Raw genomic sequence first — 21651 nt, forward strand, 5'->3', positions numbered from 1 at the left:
TGATGCACCAGGTAGAGAGAGAGAGTACAGCAGCGTTCAAGGTAAACATTCAGAATTCAAGGCAAGGAGGAACTGGAGACAGTCACTCATGTGGCTCTGAGACCCTAATTTCATTTGGCTGCCAATGTTTCAACATGGTAAACACCTTGTCTGAAAATCGTCTGCCTAGGAAATTCCAAGCGCACACTGAGGCACTTTGAAACCAGGACTCCATCTGTGATAACACCACCCGATATGAGGCTCTGCATAGACACACACTCTAAACAATTATACACATGTTCTCCCGTGTGAGGAAAAGCGTCACCAAGTGTCCTTTTTGGTCGTGGACGGTCACCAGGTACCTGTGCAGTGGTTTCACACCCACTGAATCTTTTTGGGGGCGCAGGCCTGTGAGGACACTGCTGGGGACGTGTCTCTGTGGGGTTCACCAGCACACGCTGGCACGCCTCCGCTGCAGTCAGCCCCGCCTGACTCACACTGCTCTCCCGCGCTTTGCTGATTATGAGATTCCTGGGGTTTCAACAAACCAGGTCTTTCTCCACGTTCAAAACAGAAGAGGAGAGATTTGGCTAGAGTTTCTAGTTTCCCACCGCTGCCAGCAGAGGCAGAGGGCCCAACGACATCACTGTGGAGCTTGGGAGCCAGGGTGCAGAGCGTTTCAGTACAGTTTCTGAGACAGTGCAGGTCACTAGGGCACCCTGTGCAAGAGAGAGGGAAAAGTGGGCTACCCATTCCAGGTGCCAGCAGGTGCTATCACATGACTCTAGGGACCTCTTAGCAAAAGGACCTACATGGCAGCCCAAACCACTGAGGGTTATCCCGCTGAAGTGCCCTTGGACAGGCTTCCCTGACTGTGTAGGGGGAAGTGTGGACTTGGGTGGAGCTAAACAGCCCAGCTCCTGCACTGGTAACTAATCTCACTGGAGCAGTGTGCAGTGAGCTTTAGTCAGCTCAGGCTGCGAGAGAGGGGAGACATATTGGGGTCCCTGGATCACGCAGTCCCAGTCCAGATCCCACTTGGGGTGCATACCTCTCAGTGCAGACGTAATAATCTCAACAGTTTTCTCCAGACAACATTTTAACTTCAAGAACTCTGATGCGAGAGTTACCATCCTGGAACCTTGTTGCCTAGAACCTTCTTGTACTTGAGTTCTGAGGCTTTTCTGCATAAACAAAATCAATATTTAAAATATAGATATAATAAAGTGCATGGCAGTAAATTTAGTAAAATGATTTTAATTGCCCAGAAATTTATCATTAGATTATGCTATGTACAATGAAATTACATCAATAACAAATTACTCTGAAAATGTTTAATTTCCTCCCCAGTGCATAAACATTTTTTTTACAAGCAAGATCAAAATACAAAATGAACAACGACTACTTTCAAAAGCAATAAGAATTTAATTTTCACTCAATTTAAATTACAGCCCTAATCCTGGTGTGTAGGGACAGAATGAAGCAACAGTGCCATGGGGCCCAGCACATAAAAGGCTGATAGCTAACTTCAAAGAATCCAATTCTACAGTATTTACTTGAAATATTTGCTTTACTTAAACACTTTGGCCATGGGCATTACTCTCTTTTCAGTACAGTGATTCTACACTCCATCTACCTTTGTCTATAAAGTGAGACCTGTGACATAAGCCTACTTGAATTCAACTCCATCTGACACCATGGGAGCACATTAATTATTAAATGTGGTTCTTAGCCTATAATGACCACACTCAAGCAAAAGCTGGCAGCCCCTATGCAGTAACTACGAAACAGCTGATGCATTAGTGAGCTCCTGTGCCGTCATGTACCTACTACCAACACCAGTGCATTAAGGCTGCCGGGAGGGAAACTAGAAAACAAGCATGCTTAGTTAGCCTGCACAGCATAGCCGTCTCCAGCTAAAGATGCAGAGGAAATCAAGATCTACAGCCGAGCCTACTGCGATGCTAAACATAAACAACCGAAGCCCCTCTTACTAGTCTCCATTCAGCAAAGGTGTTCCCAAGAGACTTGACCAGTTCCACGGCATTAGCCTTCATCCGCTTGGCGACCTATAGAAAATGTTAAAATACTTTGTTATGCAAATAATCATCTCCAAACTATCATTTTTAGACCTATATGAGACCAGATGGAGAAGTTCTAATATAGAATCCAGAAGAGATCGAAGTTCTGTCTCTGAGGTAAGCAGAAAACAGCTTGAGAACACGTAAGTCATACTAATGGAATTTCTTTAGAAATAAATGACACACTGATTTCCATACCAACAAAGCCCACACTTGGGCTCAGCAGGCGCAGTCACTTGCTAGGCAAGCCTGTGGATCTACAGTCGACCTGGAAACTAAAGGTGGGAAGAGCGAACTGACTTCCCAAAGTTGTCTTCTGACTTCCACATATGTGACGTGATACACAGGTCCCCGTGTGACACATACAATAATAAAATATAAACATAAAAAGGAATATACTCTGATGTCTGCTATCAAAGTGACACTTGCATTTTATTTAAATATTTATAGGGATGAAATTTCCAAAATTTCCCTCAGAAGAAAGTGAGGGTTTGAGCTAACAAGTAAACATGAGCTGCTCTGAGAACATAGCAGTTTTATCTGATTCTCAGCGACAGTCTTTTTTTTGTTGTTGTTGTTTTGTTTTTTTTGTTTGTTTGTTTTTTCGAGACAGGGTTTCCCTGTAGTTTCTAGAGCCTGTCCTGGAACTAGCTCTTGTAGACCAGGCTGGCCTCGAACTCAGAGATCCGCCTGCCTCTGCCTCCCGAGTGCTGGGATTAAAGGTGTGCGCCACCACTGCCCGGCTCTCAGCGACAGTCTTATGCTGCATATGGCATTTCCTATCTTACAGACTGAGAGTCAGGTCCCAGATGGTAACTCCTAGCTCTCAGAAGCAGCGCGTGTCTTAGACTAAATCAAAAAGTTGCTTTCCACTGCTCAAGGGGATTCTGTGTTGTGTTTAATTGGCTTTCACTAAGCTCCTGTCTAGGTCAGCGCAAACTTGCCATTAGAGTAAGAAGAGAAGTAGGCCATGGTGGCATACCTATAATCCCAGCACTCAGGAGCGGGAGGCAGGAGGATTACTATAAGGTTCAAGCCAGCCTGGACAACAAAGCCAGTTCCAGGCCAACCAGAGCCACATGGTAAAACTCTCCCCAAAGGAGAAAAGAACTTAGGCACTAAATTCTTGACTTCATTAACACAGTTTTGAAATCATAATTCCAATGCCTTCTATGAGCCTACTGTCTATTTCTCTACTTATGATTTTTCTACTTCTTGGGGATTCTATTTTTCTGCTATGTATCATTTTAAAAAAATATAATGTAATCCTAATAATTATTGTATTTGCGTGTGTGTGTGTATGAACACACACAAAATGATTTCTGGCCCACAGGCCAGAAGAGGGTGTGAGACTTCCTGGAGCTGGAGTTACAGGCAGGTGTGAGCTGCCTGACATGGGTGCAGAGATTTGCACCCCAGTCCTTTGGAGGAGCCACCTGCTGGGCCACTGCTCCAGCCCCTGCCACAGGCTCTTACCACTTTTAAGTTGGAAGAATACAACTTCCAACTTAAAAACATTCATAGATGTGCCTGCACACACACACAGGAGCGAGAGAGGAAAAGAGATTCTGCCATGTAACAAACTACATGGCAGACTGAAGAACAAGAGAAAGGAGAACAGAATTTTGCATGAAGAAGCCTCTTGTTTCCGCCAGCACTGTCAAAGCGAATACCCACCCCTGTTTAACAGTTTAACACGCCTCATGTCTCATTTTGTCTCCACTCGTCACTATTCCACTCTCTGCACTTCCTGCTGGCGGAAGTGTTGCTGACAGAACTCCCGCACAGAGCGCATTAGTGGTGAAGGGGGCTAGGCTGCCCCTGAGGCGAAGCCAGTCTCAGCTGTCAGCAGTGGCTGACTACAACCTAAAGTCCAACCATCCCTCCTCAAAGTACCACAGCAGAACCTGCCTCAGCCTCATGTCTACCAACATTGCACGGGGCCCACAGATCTTGATTTAGTGACAATAAGAGCTCCTTTGGCTTTGCCCATCTTTTAAAATAAATGAACAAAAGCACCCAAGCGAGAGAGGCAGACATATTCAGAGAATGCAACACGTACAAGCAAGGCGAGCAATTTAGCATTTGCCAGCCATTATTACTAGTATTAATTTTGTAATTTTAAAACATTTTATTTTATGTCTATGAATATTTTGCCTGTATATATATCTGTGTACCACATATGTGGCAGATGCCCCCGGAGGGCAGATAGGGCATCCCTGAAACTGGAGTTGCCAACTGTTGTGAGCCACCGTGTGGGCGCTGGGAACTGAACCTTGGTCCTCTGCGAGAACACTTGGGGCATCTCTGCAGCCTCTACTCCTGGCCCTGCTCTGGGAGGAGGCGGAAGCACTCGAGGGCATCACCGACATCTCCACTAGGTCTCTATCTTGGTATGAAGTCACTGATGCCAATGTTCCTGGAAAAATCCTTAGCTCCAGATGACTGGCTCAGTAGTGCTGGCTTCTTTGTTTCAGTGGAAGAGTAGAGACCCAAAGGAAGGTGGAGAAGGATGTGCAGAGTGTCAACAGCAGCTGTCACTGCCACCCTCCACATGGCTCAGGAGCTTCACAGGGACACGGTCTCTGCCTCACCCTTACAAAATATTCAGCACAACTAAAATTCATAAATACATAATATGCAAAAATAGAATTCACCACATTATACTATTATTTGCACATTTTAAGTATTTTGGACAATATACATCCAGAAATCAAACCATTTTTAAGATCAAGCATGCCACCCAGCTTACCTCCTCATGTGCACTCTGCCTGGAGAGGTCTCGCTCGAGTTCCTGTGCTTTTTCCAGCCCAGAATCTAAGAGACTCTTCAGCCCCAAGGCTATGCCTTCCTGGAGAGCAGTTGTGAATTCCTATTAGGAAAAGTTTTAGGCATTTAGCTGGAAAGCTCAGGTTTTATATGTTAAAATTTTATTACATTTGTATGTATGTATGTGTGTGAGAGAGACAGAGAGACAGAGACGAGAGAGACAGAGACACACACAGAGAGAGACAGAGAGCACATGGGGGTCATAGGAAACTTCAGGCGTTGGTTCTCTCCACCGCATGGCTCTAAGGGCTGGAGCTGAGGAAACTGGGCTTGATGGCAAACGCCATCACCACTGCGCCATCGCATGTGCCTGGTTTTACATACTCTCCAAAAGTATAAGGTAATGAAGCCATAATTCATTCCCAGTTCATTAAATTCAGCTAAAGTTAGTATGAGAACAATCTATTGGGAAATAAAATGAATAAAATTATAATTTGTAGTGGTATTTTGTTTGTGTTTTAACAAATAAAGCTTGCCTGAAGACCAGAGGCAGACTGGTAAGCCACTAGAGGCCAGGGAGTGGTGGCATACACCTTTAATCCCAGGACTCAGGAGACAGAGGGATCTCTGTTAGTTCAAGGCCACCCTGGGCCACACAAAATTAAATCTGTCTAAAAGAAAAACAGAGCCCACACAAAGGTGATCCTAGCATTTGGGATTCTATGCCTTTAATCCCAGCACTAGGGAGGTGGAGACAGGAGCGATGTGGCTGGGCAGAGAGAGGACTATAAGGTGGGAGGAGACAGGAGCTCAGTGCAGTCTGAGGACAGGATTGTCCCTTCGCACTGGCAGGGTAAAAGGTCTCTCTAGTAGTGGCAACTCTGCTTCTCTGATCCTTCAGTTTTCACCCACTAAATCTGACTCTGGGTTTTTATTACTAAGACTGTAGTTGGAGGTTGTTTGTTCATTTCCAGCCGCCCAGACCCAAAATAATCATCCAGAAACTACATTAATTAAAACACTGTTTGGTCTATTAGCTTGGGCTTTTTTTATTAACTATTATATCTTAAATTAGCCCATTTTTATTATTTTATATTTTACCACGAGGCTCATGGTTTACCGGTAAAGTTCCGGCAGGCATCTTTTTCCTTCAGTGGCTACATGGCATCTCCTTGACTGTGCCTACTTTTCTCCCTCTATCTCTGTTTGGAATTTCCACCTTGCTTTATTTTGAGTCCAAAGCAGCTTTTTTTTTTTTTATTAACCAATGGTAATAAAACATAGTCACAGCATACAGAGGAAAATCCCACATTGTAAGAACAACTAGAATTTGTGCTACAATAATTAGTATTTCATGTGCTATGCAAAGAATGCTCATTTTAGGTAGGACTTTATTTGCTAGGCTATAATACATTGCAATATAGTATTGTTCATAGCATAAAGTGGGCAAATAAAAATATTCTATAATTACTGGATGAAATATTCCACAGTTGATAGCAGTCATCAAACCAGAAAGCAAAAGGAACATCTTTCCTTCATTAGTTTTTGAGGTTGGTCTCACTATGTAGCCCAAGTTGTCCCTGTTCTTATGATCCTCAACCCCTAAGTGGTAGATGAGGACCCTATTCCTAGGCCCAGAAGGATTTTCTGTGACAAGATCTCACTGTCCTGGAACTCAGTGTGTAGTTCAGGATAGCCTTGAACTCACAAAGCTCCACCTGCCTCTGCCTCCTGAATGCTGGGACTAAAGGTGTGCTCCATCATGCCCAGCTCCAAAAGGACTGTAAAGAGATATAATCATTCAATCATAGTTTAACCATTTGTTTGTTTGTTTGAGAAAGGTACTCGTGTAGCCCAGGCTGGCCTCAAGTGATCTTGCCCTTCTTATCCTCCTATCTGCCTCCCGAGGCTGGACTACAGACTGCACTACCACACCTATTACAGTGCCAGGGCTCAAACCCGTGCATGCATGCAAACTACCAACGGAATATATCCCAGTCTTATTTCATCCAAACTTGACTGAAGAATTTAAAGACATTGCCAAACTATTAAAAGTACAAGTTATTTTGAAAAAAGATATGAACTGGGGCTGGAGAGATGGCTCAGAGGTTAAGAGCACTGGCTGCTTGCTCTTCCGGAGGTCCTGAGTTCTATTCCCAGCAACCACATGGTGGCTCCCAACCATCTGTACTGAGATCTGGCGCTCTCCTCTGGCGTGCGGGCATACATCGAGGCAGAATGTTGTATACATAATAAATAAATAAATCTTTTTTTTTAAAAAAAGATATGGACTTATTTTGTGCAGTGATCCTGCTAACGGAAGTCTCTAATGTTCCCAGGGAAGCCTTTCAGAGCTAACAGTATACATTACCCGGGCACTGGAACTCTTGCTGTTTTCCAGAAGACAGAGCCTGCTCCCTTTCAGAATGGCCAGCTGAGCCACACACTGAACAGCCTGCAGTATCACCTGGATGACTTTGTTTTGAGCCTCTTGTACCATTGATGAAATATCCGAACAGCACCCCTATGAAATAAAAATGGATCAGTCAGTATATCACATATGAGATTTTTAAAAAAGATTTATGTACGTATGTATTTATTTATTTGAGTGCTCTATCTGCATGTACAACTTTATGTCAGAAGAGGGCATCAGATCCCACTATAGATGGTTGTGAGCCACCATGTGGGTGCTGGGAATAGAACTCAAGACCTCTAGAAGAGCAGCCAGTGCTCTTTAACTGCTGAAGCATCCCTCTAGACCCCACATATGAAATTTTTAAGAGGTGATAAAATGGAGAAAAAAAGGGACAGTGGGAGATTAGCAAGCATGAGGGGCTGGACTTAAGTCCTCGGTCCCAGCACCCACATTAGGTGACTCACAATCACCTGGAACTTCTGATCTCTGAGGGCATCGGGCCCATATGTGGAACATAGGTATACATGCAGGCAAAATACTCATACACATCAAAATAAAACTCATAATATAAAGACCACTGAAATGCTGGAGAGAGACTGAAAGCAGGCAGCCCTGAAGCTATGCAGCTGTATCAGGAGCAAGAGCCGGCTTCTTCCTCCCTCAAAGACGACACAGTGAAGGGAGACATAAATAAGTGTGAAGTTAAACCTAAGGCAGGACTGATAAGGAAACAGCAAAATGAGGAACAAAATGGTGCGTGCCTTTGGCTTCTCAACTTTAACTGTCCTGTTAGCACACCAACAGACAGGTACTAAACTATGTTCTTTTCTTAGGGGAGACAGCAAAGGAGAGGAAGAGGAAGAAAAAAAAACACCCCAGCTCTTAAACGACAGCCTTCCCCTATGCACTCAGTGCACAAGTCCTGGAGGCACAGGAGCCTCCTCTCGAATGGTTCTTTCTGGTCCTCCCCACTGTGGCGCTGTGGCTCATTACATCATTACAAGTAAGGACTGCCAAACCATGCTTCACCACAAAAGTGTTCTGGCTAGCACTGGCTTCACACGAGTCTCTGGAGCCAAACCTAACTTCCCAGTCACTGGGTCTCAAGCCTTCATTCCTTGTATAGAATACGTCCCATAAGTCTATATGTTGAAACTCTCAAGTAAAGCTCAAAGCCTTCTTCCCAGAAAATGAAGAGAAATTTCACAGCAGAAACTCTACCAGGTATTTAATCAATCTCTCTCTCTCTCTCTCTCTCTCTCTCTCTCTCTCTCTCTCTCTCTCTCATCAATTTTTCTTTTCTTTGTCTTCCTTCCTTCCTTCCTTCCTTCCTTCCTTCCTTCCTTCCTTCCTTCCTTCCTTCCTTTCTCTTTTGGTGTTTTGAGAAAGGGTTTTCTGTGTATTCCTGGCTGTCCTGAACTCACTCTGTAGACCAGGTTGGCCTCTAACTCACAAAGATCCGCCTCTCAGGTACTCTCTTATAAGAATACCATGATTTAATCTTGATAATCACAATAAACCTACCAGGCAGACATTACTGTGCTTATTTTCCAGGTAAGAAAATGGAGAGACTCAAGAAGCTAAGCAGTTTGCCTAAATACACAATTAATATAGCATAGACTAAAACACAGGATTTCAAATATCAACAGTGAGTTTCTGGTTTGTGGGTATATTCCACTCCCCCACCCAACTATTCTAAAGTTGCCTCTCTTTCATGTCTACCACAGACTGTCCTGAGTTACATTCCTTCATTAGGGTTGAACCTAACACACACACACACACACACACACACACACACACCCCTTAAACTACCTCTCTTTTATTTCAACCACAGACCCTCCTAAGCTGTATTCCTTCGTTAAGGTTGAACCTAAGTCACACCCTTCTTCCTGACCGAAAGCCTTGGTCTCTGACCGCTCCAGGCTTCCGTGTTCATGGCTCTATGCTGTCATATCTTCTTCACCTGAAGTTTGCCCACATCTGTCTTTAGTCCACCTCTGTGTTACTTTCTTCTCTCCCCTGTTGTCCATATCCAAAATGACCCTTCATTTGATATGAGTATAGGACTCATTCAACAACCATATCCATCCAGCTAGCCATCACATCATGAGGTCCTGTGAAGACACTCCGGGTCCTACGCCTACGGAGAGCCTTCCGTCACTCAAATGCACGTGCTTATCAACAGAATAACATACTGAAAGACGTAATGAGTAGCTTTACTCGGGTTAACAAAAAACAAACAAGAAAGGTACCCAACCAAGCTGGGGAGACCAAGAAAGTTCTCCTGGGGGAAAAACACAATGGATAGTACTTCCCTAACTCATCCCACTCAGGAAACACTTGTCACAATAAAAACTCCACCACAAAATGTGGAGGCTGCCATCACACAGCACGCTGCTCTGGACTCCACACTACACCATGATGTGTAGAACCTCACACTCCCAAATGTAAAAGACTTCAGTGTGGATCACTACAAAAATATGATGGGTATCACTGCATAAAACTTGACCAAATAATCTAGAGCATTTAAATATTTATTTTAAAAAGTAAAACTTGCCTCTCTTGGTATTTTCTCACCCCTCCCCACCCATCTATTTGAGAAATTCTTATAAAGATCTCTGGTATGGCAACAGTGAGATACTTTTCAACATTAGTTCCCTACTTCTTGATTTTTAACTTGATTCATGGGTGCCTAGAATAAAAAAAATCCATTTCTTGATTATAGATAAAGTTAGATGTGGTCAGGTGAAGCTCTGACCAAACATACATAAGTACCATACGATGCCTCAGAGATTCCCTTTAAAGGAAGGTCCTTTCCTTGTCCCCACCGCCCCCAGCTGCACACACATACAACTCAGATGGTGCTCTATCACGATGGAGCATGGCAAAATCAAGCAAGTCCTTGTCCCTACTGGCCTCCTAGCTGCACACACACTCAACTCAGATGGTACTCTTGTTATGGTCCACACTTCAGACACAGCAAAGGGAAGAACAGAAAGGAGTTGGGATCCTGCCTCTTTGTGCAAAAGAACCTCCATGCCTACTAGCAGATAAAAAGCAAGCTTTTATCTTGCTTCTTCCTGGTGGCCAAACCCAACGTTACTTGATACAAAGTAAGCAGGAAAGGAAATTACTTTTCTCACTAAGATATCAACAGGTTTGTTAACTAATTCAGAAAGCCAGCCCACAGCCAGAGCAAGACTCTTTCTCTCTACCCAGTGACCTTAACTGGAGGCTAGCAGAGTATAACCCACGAAGACATTGACATCGTGCATTCAAATCCACCCCCATGACCCAGTAGTGACATAACACTGGTTGAGCCAGTCATTTCTCAAGCCTCTACTTCTTCATCTATAAAATTGTAATGGTGGCACCAATTGGGGTTGTCATGCATGTTGGGGACTGTGGACCACCAGACCCTGAATTTCTTGTAAACAACTTGTTTTCCTCTGCTCTGAGCAGCCCGCAGCTGCTCTGAGCACGAGACCCTGATGGCAGGCTGGTGGGGATGCAGCTGAAAGATCTTGAGAGCTGGGGCCTGGCCAGAGCCCTATATAAGCTGCCCCTGAGCACAGTAAAGTGGGCATTCTTGGCATTCTTGTCTCAAGGATGTCCTGGTGGTCCCATCTATCTGTCTGTCTGTCTGTGTTTGTGTGTTTTAAATTTTCAGCCTGGTTCCCATAGCATGTTGCGAGTGGAGTGGAACTGAACCGGTGGAGTTTTACATCTGCAAACCACTTAGGATACAGAGGACACCAAATCCTTGCCCAATAAACCAAATGAACCCACAGTCTTAGGACCCCAAAACAGGAAGCACCCAGAAATCCTCAGGTGTAATTTTAGGGAAGATACAGTGGTAGAAAGTTCAATAAATACTTTTAGAACACATGAATTATTCAAAAATAAAAAAAATCAAGGTACCTGCAAAAACAATTGTAAATAGCCTCCCAGCTTTTTAATATCTTGTCTCAATTCATCTTCAAGCCTTGCTGAGCGGGTACCAGGTAGAGAATCATCCAGCCAGTGTTTGAACAAAACCACAAGCTGCTCAAAGGCACAAGCCATCTGGACGGTGAGGGCCTGAGCTGCCCGGTCAGAAGAGAACACTTGGAAAGAAGAAGGAGAATTACTGCAAGGAATGTCTCCAGATAAAAGACCTCACATACAGTCACCATTAAAGCATCTAAACAGGGTCGAGAGATGTCGGCCAGATACACCAAATAAGCATCCCCACACAAGAGTAACGGGCAGAGAATCACCATCGGGGGAGTTGGTAGAGCCAGTGGAACTGCTTACAGTTATTCTGACTTTCTTCATCCTGTTCTTCATGGGCTTTGGAAATGGCACGCAGCCCGTCATAAAGTTTAAGAAGATTGTTCATCAGGCTGTCTGCTATAGTTTTTTCTTCATCATAATTCCGTCCAAGAAAGTCTATTGACGAACCGATCAATTCTTTGCAAATTCCAGGAAGAAAGGGTTCTGATGAATTTGAGTAAATGGCGCTTGATTTTTCTATTAAACCTGCATCAACAGAAAACAGTCAGTGTAAGCCCAGTTTTCAAGCACGATACTTTCAGACAAACGCATGAATGCAGGCCTACTGAAGAATCGTTGGTCAGTAGTTCAAGCAGCTATTCTTATTTCAGTGCATTCTAATTTCTATAAACCAAGGTGAAAACGCAGGTCCAGGTAGGAACCAATTAACCTCTCACTAGTGTGAGCCACAGGATCTGTAGCTCTCACCCTCAATATAAGTAACTAGAGAATCAAACTATCCCATGTACCTGCTCACTTAAACCTTTCTCTTTTTATTTTTATGAGTCTGAGTGTTTTGCCTGCATGTATGTCTGTGTACCGTGTTCATATCCAGTACTCATGGGAGACAGAAGAGATCACCAGATCCCCCAGAACTGATGCTCCAGACAGGTGTGAGCTGCCATGTAGGTGCCGAGAACTGAACCCTAGTCCTCTGGAAGAGCAGCAGTGTCTTTAATTGGCTGAGCCATCTCTCCAGCTCCTCACTTAACTTTTCTATACTTGGTAGCAATTAATTTTCCTAACACCTAAGGAAATTAACTTGTAAACTAGAAGACTGAGCAACAATAAACTGGATGAAAAGAAATGCTTGGAGCCTGCGGTTTAGAAGAGCTCTTCCCAGGGTACACCACAGTCGGGACAGGCCAAAGCTGACGGACCATCTGCAGCTCACAGAGCACATTTCTGGGAGATGGGCTTGCAAAAAAATACCGCTTTCTAAGTAGTGACAGAGCAGAAGTAAACGGAAAGCTGAAAGAGCCCCTTCGGGCCTTCAGCAAGGAACCTTATAGTGGAGCCCATAACATAGCACATCATGATTCTCATTTAAAACGCAGTGTTTTCTGGTCTAGTCACAGAGAACTAGAAGTGAAATTCTAAAATAAAGGCAGAGGATAGGGAATATTAAATGCCCAGAACAAAGATGGGGGCTTGACTTGGAAAGGAAGGCTCAGAAGCCCAACCTGAAGCTATAGCTACAGTGAATGCGCCTCTATGGCACGATACTAGAGGTAGTTGCCCAAGACAGCTAACTATAGATGTTTTCTAAGACTGATGTAGTCTACAATTCAATGTGAATATCTTAGACCTGTAAAAATCTAGTTAAAATATATTATGGTCCTTGAGTTGAGAAGTTAGACGCTCCTTAGATTCCCAAAGCTAGAAAATGTCAGGCCCCAGGTAGAGCAAAGCCTCCATTAGGCTCCTACAGAGTGTACAAGGAGCGTCTCCTCCCTCTCCTGTTCCCCACTGCTTCACTGAATAGCCCAGGCGGGCACTGAACTCGTCACCTTTCTGCTGCAGCCTTCTGAGTGCTCGCCAGGATGACACTATCTACCACCATACCCAGCTCCATCTCTTTGGAAGACTTCAAATAAGCAAGGATCTCGTATCTGACTTTCCCTTAAAAACACTTTAATAAAACACCCGACTTTTACTACTGAATAAATAAGTTGTCACTGTATTTGTGCATGTACATGCTCGTACCTATCGTGTGTGTGTGTGTGTGTGTGTGTGTGTGTATGCACACACGTGCGCGCACTCATACCAACACAAATGTAGTCAGTGGTTAACAACATCAACAAGTCCTAAGGACAACAATTATATCCCTCCAAGCTAATTTTGAGAAAATAACAAAACCCAAACCTGATTTCTTTGGAGAAGGTAAGTTACAGTTCCTTTTATTCTTCCTCGTATTCTATTAGGACCTTTACCAAATAGACTAATATATTAAATAGTAACTTTCCAACGTAAAAAAAAATTAGATTATTTATTATTTTATGTGTATAAGTGCATTACCTACATGTATGCCTGTGTACCAAGTGCATATCTGGAAGACAGCATTAAATCCCCCGGAAATGGAGTATGGTTGTGAGCCAATGGGTGCTGGGAATTGAATCTGAATTCTTTGTTAGAGCAGCAAATGATCTTCCTTCTTTCCTTCCCTCCTTCCTTCCTTCCTTCCCTCCCTCCTTCCTTTCTTCCTTCCCTCCCTCCTTCCTTTCCTCCTTCGTTCCCTCCCTCCTTCCCTCCCTCTCTCTCTCCCTCCCTCTCTCCCTCCCTCCCTCCCTCCCTCCCTCCCTCCCTCCCTCCCTCCTTCTTTCCTTTCTTTCTTTATTTCGAGCCCGGGTTTCTCTGTAGCTTTGGAGCCTGTCCTGGAACTAGCTCTTGCAGACCAGGTTGGGCTGCCTCTGCCTCCCAAATGCTGGGATTAAAGGCGTGCACCACCACCACACAGCTAGCAAGTGATCTTAACTGCTGAGCTGCTCTCCAGCCCAATCACTTGGAACCTGTGATAAGGTTTTATATGCAGTAAGGTGCTCAGTGGTGCAGTGTTTGTCCAGTGTGCTTGAGGCCCTGAGTTCAACCCCAACTCCTCGCCCTCAAACACACACACACACACACACACACACACACACACACACACACACACCCTCTTCACATGCAGCGCAGTGTATGATATGCACTCTGGTGTTTTGCTCAGAAGGAAACAACATTCTAAAAATACGTTCCCTTATCTGAATTAGCCACTCAACCAAAGGGCTCTACAATAAATCAGAGAACAGAACTTGCGAAACAGAACAGCCATCCAGCTCACATCTTCACTGCATAAAGGACACGGCTGCTAAGAAATGAAATGATTTCCCGAGGACGATTTGAGGAAAGCGGTACCTGACGAGTGTGAAGCATGCAGGTTCTGAATCGGATGGACCTGTATGTCATGGAAACAACCAGAAATCCTCCCGTTCTTCATCAAACTTCTGCTCCTGAACCAAGACAATCCTACAATTAGTTTCTACACACCGCAGGAGAATTAAGAATGCGGTCAGCTTTGTGGGAACATGATCCCAGCACTCGGAAGGCCGACATAAGATGGGGACTTTGAGGTCAGTGTGGCCTATGTGAGAACCTGTCTCAGGGGAGGTGGGGAATATTCTGACATGTGTTCTTTCCAGCAGAGACTAACTCATTTCCATTTCTGAGCAAGAATTTCCCTATGTCCAGGCATTGCCCTAACATAGTCCACAAAATGGGCTATTCCGTGTGCACAGTTACTTGAGCTCTGAACGTGGCTATGAAACCTGGCATCTGGCCACTGAGGGAAGCCTGGCACATAGTTCGGTGGGTGCTGTGAGGGCAGAAGAGTGTTTTAGTAGTCTGGGCCTTGGAGCCTTGAAAGATAAGCATGGGCTAGCCAAGCAAAAGAGCAGACTTGGGAAGCAGGGGTAGTATCTGAGACACAGCTTGGGACACAGGAAGACTTGGTGGTAAAGGAGGCAAAGACCCAGGGATGTACTGAAAGACTGCTGTCTGGGACGTGTGGGGCGAAAGCAAGGAATATGGCTGGGCGATGTGCCGTGATCAGCCGGAATTTTCCAGGGGAGGAATTTAAATAGGGAAATGATCTAGGTAGAAAAAAAAGCATTTAAGCGGATGCTGTGCAAGGCATGCCTGTGAGAGCATCCCCCTCAGGAGGAAGTGAGCCCTCCACTGCTCCTGCACAGCCGTCCCCTCAGCATGGAAACCACAGGCTCACCCTTTACCTTTCTAAACTCCATGTCTAGCTCAGTATGAGAACGAAAGTCCCCGAGCAGTGACCTACATCTAAACACAGGTGACCCTGTGCTGTCTTCCTCGTCACACTTGCACACTGCTGACTCACCAAAAGATTATTAAATCAAAGTATTCTGTCCATAAAAGCTTAAATGTTTCAAATATAAGCCCCCCTGTGAATTCTTACAAAAATAAATGAAAACACAAAAATATAATCGGAGATTATATTTAATCTAGCAGTTCCCAAGTATCTGTTTTCCTAGAGGTAAAAAGAAAAAGTAAGTTAAGCTAGAAAAAGTATCATTCTTGCGACATTGTCATGTTAAACAATGTTTAAACTAAGAAAATGCTTGTCACATTCCTTTCAAAGGGTTTTCATCCAACCTGATAGAAAAATTGACTTTTAACTGTCAACCATCTGTGTGATTTACAAGTGGCTGGGGCGGGCTGTTTTATTACAGAGCAGCTGTGGCACAGCAGAGGCAAGAGCAGCTGTATGCAATCTATCAGCGTTTCCATTACCTGCAGGCGTTCTCAGAGTCTGGATTCTGTCATAAACATTCTTCATGCACAAGGTCTCAGACTAAGAGCAACTCATTTTTAAAAATATGACGCCATTAAATTACAGAAGTTCTCAAAAGTATTTGCCAAATGAAAACACCTAATTTCAAAATCTTGAAAAATATAAAAAGGAATTTTGGTTTGGGGGGGGGTCACATTTTAAAACTTGTTTGTTTCTCATTAACCCCCAACTTCAGCAGATATAAGAATCACCAACATTCAGTACGCTAAACATTAGTGGTCTCCGACTAATGACCGTTTTCATAAAACTTATACTTGTTCATAATGAACCACTTTTTACGGTTAAGAAGCTAGTCATCCTAAACCCAAGACGTCTCCAGTGCGTTGGCCTGGTTGTAATCTGGAGGAGGTCATTGTTACTCTATACATCCAGTCCCATCCAGGACCACCCTTAGGTGACTTAGTGGCCCAGCCCAGCAGCATCTTTCACCCTTAGGTCAAATCACCTGTAGCCATCACGGCCTGCTTATCAGCAACAAATCAGAAGCTCTATCTTCTCTATATCGTAACAGTAAGAAAGTCTTTTCTCAGCACTGAAGACTGAATGGCATCTCTCACGATGCTAGATGAGAACTTTATCTCTGAGATATACCACAGACTTAAGATTTAATTTACAGATATGGTCAACCTCAGCGACAGTCTAGGCAACCATTACTGAACACACATCATCTACCCTCGTAACACTCTGCAGCATCATTCCCAAGCTGAAATCAGAGATCACAGAGGCAGCCAGGACGGCAGCTGCTCTTCGAGGAACCAATGCCTGGAGATGTTGCCCAGCTCTCTGATATTAGGGTCTTCACTACATTGCTGTTGAAGGATGCAGATACGCTCTCTGCATTCAAGGTCTGTGTGGAGAAGCTGTACTGCATATTTCACTCAGAACAATTCTGGTGAGGGCTCAGTTTCTTCACTGACATAACGGGTGGTCACACACTTCAGAGGCCTGTGGTGGGTACTGCACGAGAACATCTTATCAAGTATTCAATAAATGTTCTGTTTGTTGATGGTTTTTGTTTGTTTGTTTTGAGACAGGGTCTCTTTATATAGCGCTGGCTATCCTGGAACTTGCTAGATGAGACTGGCCTTTAACTCACAGAGATCCTCCTGCCTCTGCCTCATGCATGAGTGCTGCTACCATGCTGAACTTGTTGGCTGGTATTTAAGACAGGATCTTGCTGGGCGGTGATGGCACACACCTTCAGTCCCAGCAATTGGGAGGCAGAGACAGGGAAACTCTGAGTTTGAAGCCAGCTTGGTCTATACAGAGAAACCCTGTCTTGATAACCACTCCCCTACCTCTCCAAAAAAAAAAAGAGACAGGATTTTACTATTTTGCCCAGAGTAGCCTCAAACTCATGCTCCTCTTGACTCAATTCCCCCCAATACTGAGATCCCAGGGAGGCCCCACATCGCCAGACTCCATAAGTATTCTTGATGCTGACAATGCTGTGGTTGGGGCAGTGCTACTGATGTGCACACCCTGGGAACTCCAACACACCCAGCACTCCAGACTAAACACACACTTCCTGTCCTGCGAAAACCTCACTCGTCACAGCCAACAGGAAAGTTACCATCCACCTCAAACACCGCTTCCCCAGCTTAAAACCAGGAGCAACCCTGAACTTTACATTGCCTTAACCACACAATCAGTCACCAATCCCATGATGCACCGGAATCTGCGTCTCAGCTTTGTGTAAAATGCACTCTTCTCTCCAGTTCTGTCTACCTAGTGCCTCTCCTCTCTCCAATGCCTGGTGCAAGAGGACAGGGAGGATTTTACTTACCTAAAACTCCTCGGGACGCAGTAGACATCATAGAAATACTTGTTTTAAATAAGCAACAACAACAAACAAAATTAAAAGGCTGAACGTTCCAGGCCAAGGCCTTTCCATACTCTCTGCCTCCACACTCTGGGCATCGGAGTCTAAGCAGAACTAGGTTTTCCATGAACAGTTTCTGCCCACCATGGGTGTTTTATGCTCTGCTTTGATAGACAACGCTTGTCGTGTACGATGTTCTGTAGCACGCTGATCTATTCTTTTGTGGTGTTCATACTAACGTGATTGTGTGTAAACATGTAACTTACAATAAAATATCAGAATATGTCAAATTCTTGAGATGTTAAAAGTAATGCTATTCCTTTCTCTTTTTTAAGTGATTTCTTTATTTCCACTTTTTTTTGAGTTTGTGTGTTTCCTGCATGTATGTCTGTGTGAGGATGTTGGGTCTCTGGAGCTGGAGTTATAGACAGTTGTGAGCTACCATGTGGGGGCAAGGAGTTGAACCCAGGTCCTATGGATACAACAGAGGAACAGACAATACTCTTAACCACTGAGCCATCTCTGCAGCCCCATAATGCTATTCCTTTTTTATGCAGGAAATCAGATTTATGCCATTCTAGCTGCTTTTAAAAACTAGTATAAAATACTGAACATTTTTGCTCATATAGCAAACTAATAAACAATGTAAAGCTATATGCACTGTAATTTGATCTCTAACAAGTCACTTCTATTTCTGGTTCCCCACTACAGATGTATCATAACAGCAGGTCTCTTAACTATATATATATGTGTGTGTGTGTGTGTGTGTATTACATAAATTTCAACTTATATACTTGTCCATATACATATACACAGAACAAGAAAAGAAATAATAAAGCAGCTTTACCTCCTTCTAGAAAGGGAAGAAACTGGCGTGCTCGTAATGTCAGGTTCCCACTCATCTTCAGGATCACAATAGACATCCTCAGCCCTGTTACCACCATCATTCTAAGAAAAATAAAATACAGTCTTTCCATTAATTGTGATGTTTACAATTCAGCAAAAAGCTTAAATCATTTTATTATTTTAAAACATAAAACTAACAAATTATGGGTTATCTGATTAGTCTTAAAAATATCATTACTGATCAAATAAATTACTGATTAAATAACAAATTAAAATAAAAACAAGTATGTAGATGCCATTATAAAATTCATTATTTCATATGTTGACCTAAAAACCATTATTTTGAAAGGCTAACCTAAAAAAACTAACTATAACAACAAAAACCCCAATGATGAGATGCTAGAATTAAAATAAGCCTTACAGAAACAACCAAAATTATTAAATACTTCAAAAATAGTAACCTGGACTGGGGAGATGGCTCAGGCAGTAGAATCATTACCTTGTACGCACAGGACCCGAACTGATTCCTAGAACCCATGTAAAAAGTGCAGGGTGTGCACATGTAACCCAGTGCTGGGGAGCTAGCCTGGTGGGTTTCTGGGGTCCACCGCTGGCCAGCCTAGTCTGTAACAGTGAGCGCTAGGACAATGAGGGGTCATATCTAAAAGGGGAAAGGGGATGGTGCCTGAGGCTGTCCTCTGGCTTGTTCTCTCTCTCTCTCTCTCTCTCTCTCTCTCTCTCTCTCTCTCTCTCTCTCTCTCTCTCTCTCTCACACACACACACACACACACACACAACCACACACACACACACACACACACACACACACACACACCAAGAGAAATAATAAATTTAACTTTAGGGAGCTAGAGAGATAGATCAGAGGTTTAAGCAGTCCCCTACTTTTTCAGAAGACCTGGGTTCTGTTCCTAGCACCCATGATGGTGCTGTTAACTCCAGCTCCAGGCCAGACATGTGTGCACATTTAACATAAAAGCACACAGATATATAAATATAAATAGAGTTTAGAAGAGACAGTTAACAGTAAAACCCAGAGGGAGAGATAAAATAATCTGGCAATGTAAAGGTGCAATCCTGGACTGGGGAAATGTCCCGGTGATAAATTCCTTGTTTAATTTGTGTGAGATTCTGTATTCCATCCCCTAAACACACACCGCACGCATGCATGCACACACATACACACATGTACACACACAAAAATCACTTCTTGGTTGGATATACTAATAATGATCTATACATTAGATATTTAAGCAATGTCAATTAAAATCTACCTAGATACATACTATAGAGCTTGTACAGAGGATGCAGAACGTGTAAAAACTAAGTTAAAGCCGGGCGGTGGTGGTGCACGCCTTTAATCCCAGCACTCGGGAGGCAGAGGCAGGAGGATCTCTGAGTTCGAGGCCAGCCTGGTCTACAAGAGCTAGTTCCAGGACAGGCTCTAGAAACTACAGGGAAACCCTGTCTCGAAAAACCAAAAAAAAAAAAAAAAAAACCTAAGAACTTCAAAGGATATGTGAAAGCAGGGAGTCAGCCCAACACTGAGCTACATGCAAGGGTTTAGTGTGAGCGATCAAATGCCTTCGATGCTGTTTTAAAAACACTCATTATTGTAAAATCATAAATTATTAATAAACAGAAACACGGATAGAAAGTAGGACCACCCACAGGCCCACCATGGAGAGAGAGGCAGTCCCTGCTGTGGCATAATGTCTTCCAGGCTTCGCTGGGGCTGGAAGGTTGGCTCAGCGGTTAAGAGCACTTGCTCCTCTTGCAGAGGACCAGGGCTTGGCTCCCTGCACCTACATGGTAGCTTACAACCATCTACAGTTCCAGTTCCAGGAGATCTGATGCTCACTTCTGAATCTGGAGGGCACCAGGCATGCATATAGTACACAAATATGCGTACAGGCAAAACACACACACACATTAAAAACAAGAAGAATATACACTTTGCTTTCCTGGAATAAACACTCCTTGCTCATGGTAGAAGTTTTTTTTTTTTTAAAAAATAAAGGCCATTCAGGTCAGGTTTAGTTTGGTAGCTGTGTTCATATTAGCCTTCCGTGCTGGGATGCATGCGCCACCACACACAGTTCTCATGCTTTGTTTTAGCTACTCTAAGGTCATGGAATGAACTGCGACAGGTTCTGCAGTCCTTCACACAGAGCGGGGCTTATCTCTCCCCGGTGCCCTGAAAGTGTGTGATCATAAAGTTGGCTGGAGTTGGCACCTTTTTAGCCCTCTCTAGTTCCCCTTCCTTCCACCCCCCCCCCGTCTTTCTCTTTTTTTTAGTTTTTTTGAGCCACATTCTCATGTATTTCAGACTGTTCTCTATTTAGTACAGGCTAGCCCTGAACCACTGATGGATAGCCTCAGCTTCCTGAGTGCTGGGATTACAGGTATGAGCTACCATACCCGGCTCCCACTTATTTTTTTTTAATCATTGTTTTTTGAATCTACTTGATTGACAAACTTTTAAAAACATTATTTGGCTGTCCTTCCATTAAGCCAGCTTTCATAATTTATCTTTTCCTAGAATGTTTTTCCTTTCTAGAAGACTCAAATTTAGGGGGATGGAGAGATGGCTCAGAGGTTAAGAACACTGGTTACTCTTCCAGAAGAGAAGTCCTGAGTTCAATTCCCAGCAACGACGTGGTGGCTCACAACCATCTACAATGAGATCTGGTGCCCTCTTCTGGCAGCAGGCATACATGCAGACAGAACACGGCATACATAATCAATAAATAAATCTTTTTAAGAAAGACTCAAATTTAATACATAGGAAGGGCTCTAAGGCAACATACCACAGAGATCCTTCAAATCCATGCATATTGCTAGGATATTTACAATATTACAATAACCAGGAAATGGAAACCAGCCTAGATGTCCATCAAAAGATGAATGTATAAGGAAAATGCAATATATATACACAATGGAATTTTATACTACTGCCAAGAACACTGAAGTCATAACATTTGCAGAACAATGAATGGAACTGGAAATCATTATGCTAAGCAAAATAAACCAGATTCAGAAAGACAAT

The 21651-nt window shown here is 43.6% G+C and overlaps 1 protein-coding gene across 1 annotated transcript in view; it reads right to left on the reverse strand.

The window, feature by feature from the left end:
• Nucleotides 1-354: 354 nt before the first annotated feature.
• Nucleotides 355-21651, reverse strand: part of Kif14 (kinesin family member 14) — a 66567-nt gene continuing 45270 nt past the window's right edge. Inside the window, exons 21-29 of the mRNA XM_038349906.1 lie at nt 18586-18686; nt 14452-14546; nt 11542-11766; nt 11167-11351; nt 7189-7353; nt 4813-4932; nt 1974-2048; nt 1031-1163; nt 355-698 (exon numbers count right to left, since the gene is read on the reverse strand). Of these exons, the coding sequence (XP_038205834.1) occupies nt 355-698; nt 1031-1163; nt 1974-2048; nt 4813-4932; nt 7189-7353; nt 11167-11351; nt 11542-11766; nt 14452-14546; nt 18586-18686 (1443 nt within the window). The remainder of the gene's footprint in view (nt 699-1030; nt 1164-1973; nt 2049-4812; nt 4933-7188; nt 7354-11166; nt 11352-11541; nt 11767-14451; nt 14547-18585; nt 18687-21651) is intronic.

Source organism: Arvicola amphibius, chromosome 12, assembly GCF_903992535.2.
Source record: "Arvicola amphibius chromosome 12, mArvAmp1.2, whole genome shotgun sequence".
Classification (NCBI taxonomy): domain Eukaryota; kingdom Metazoa; phylum Chordata; class Mammalia; order Rodentia; family Cricetidae; genus Arvicola; species Arvicola amphibius.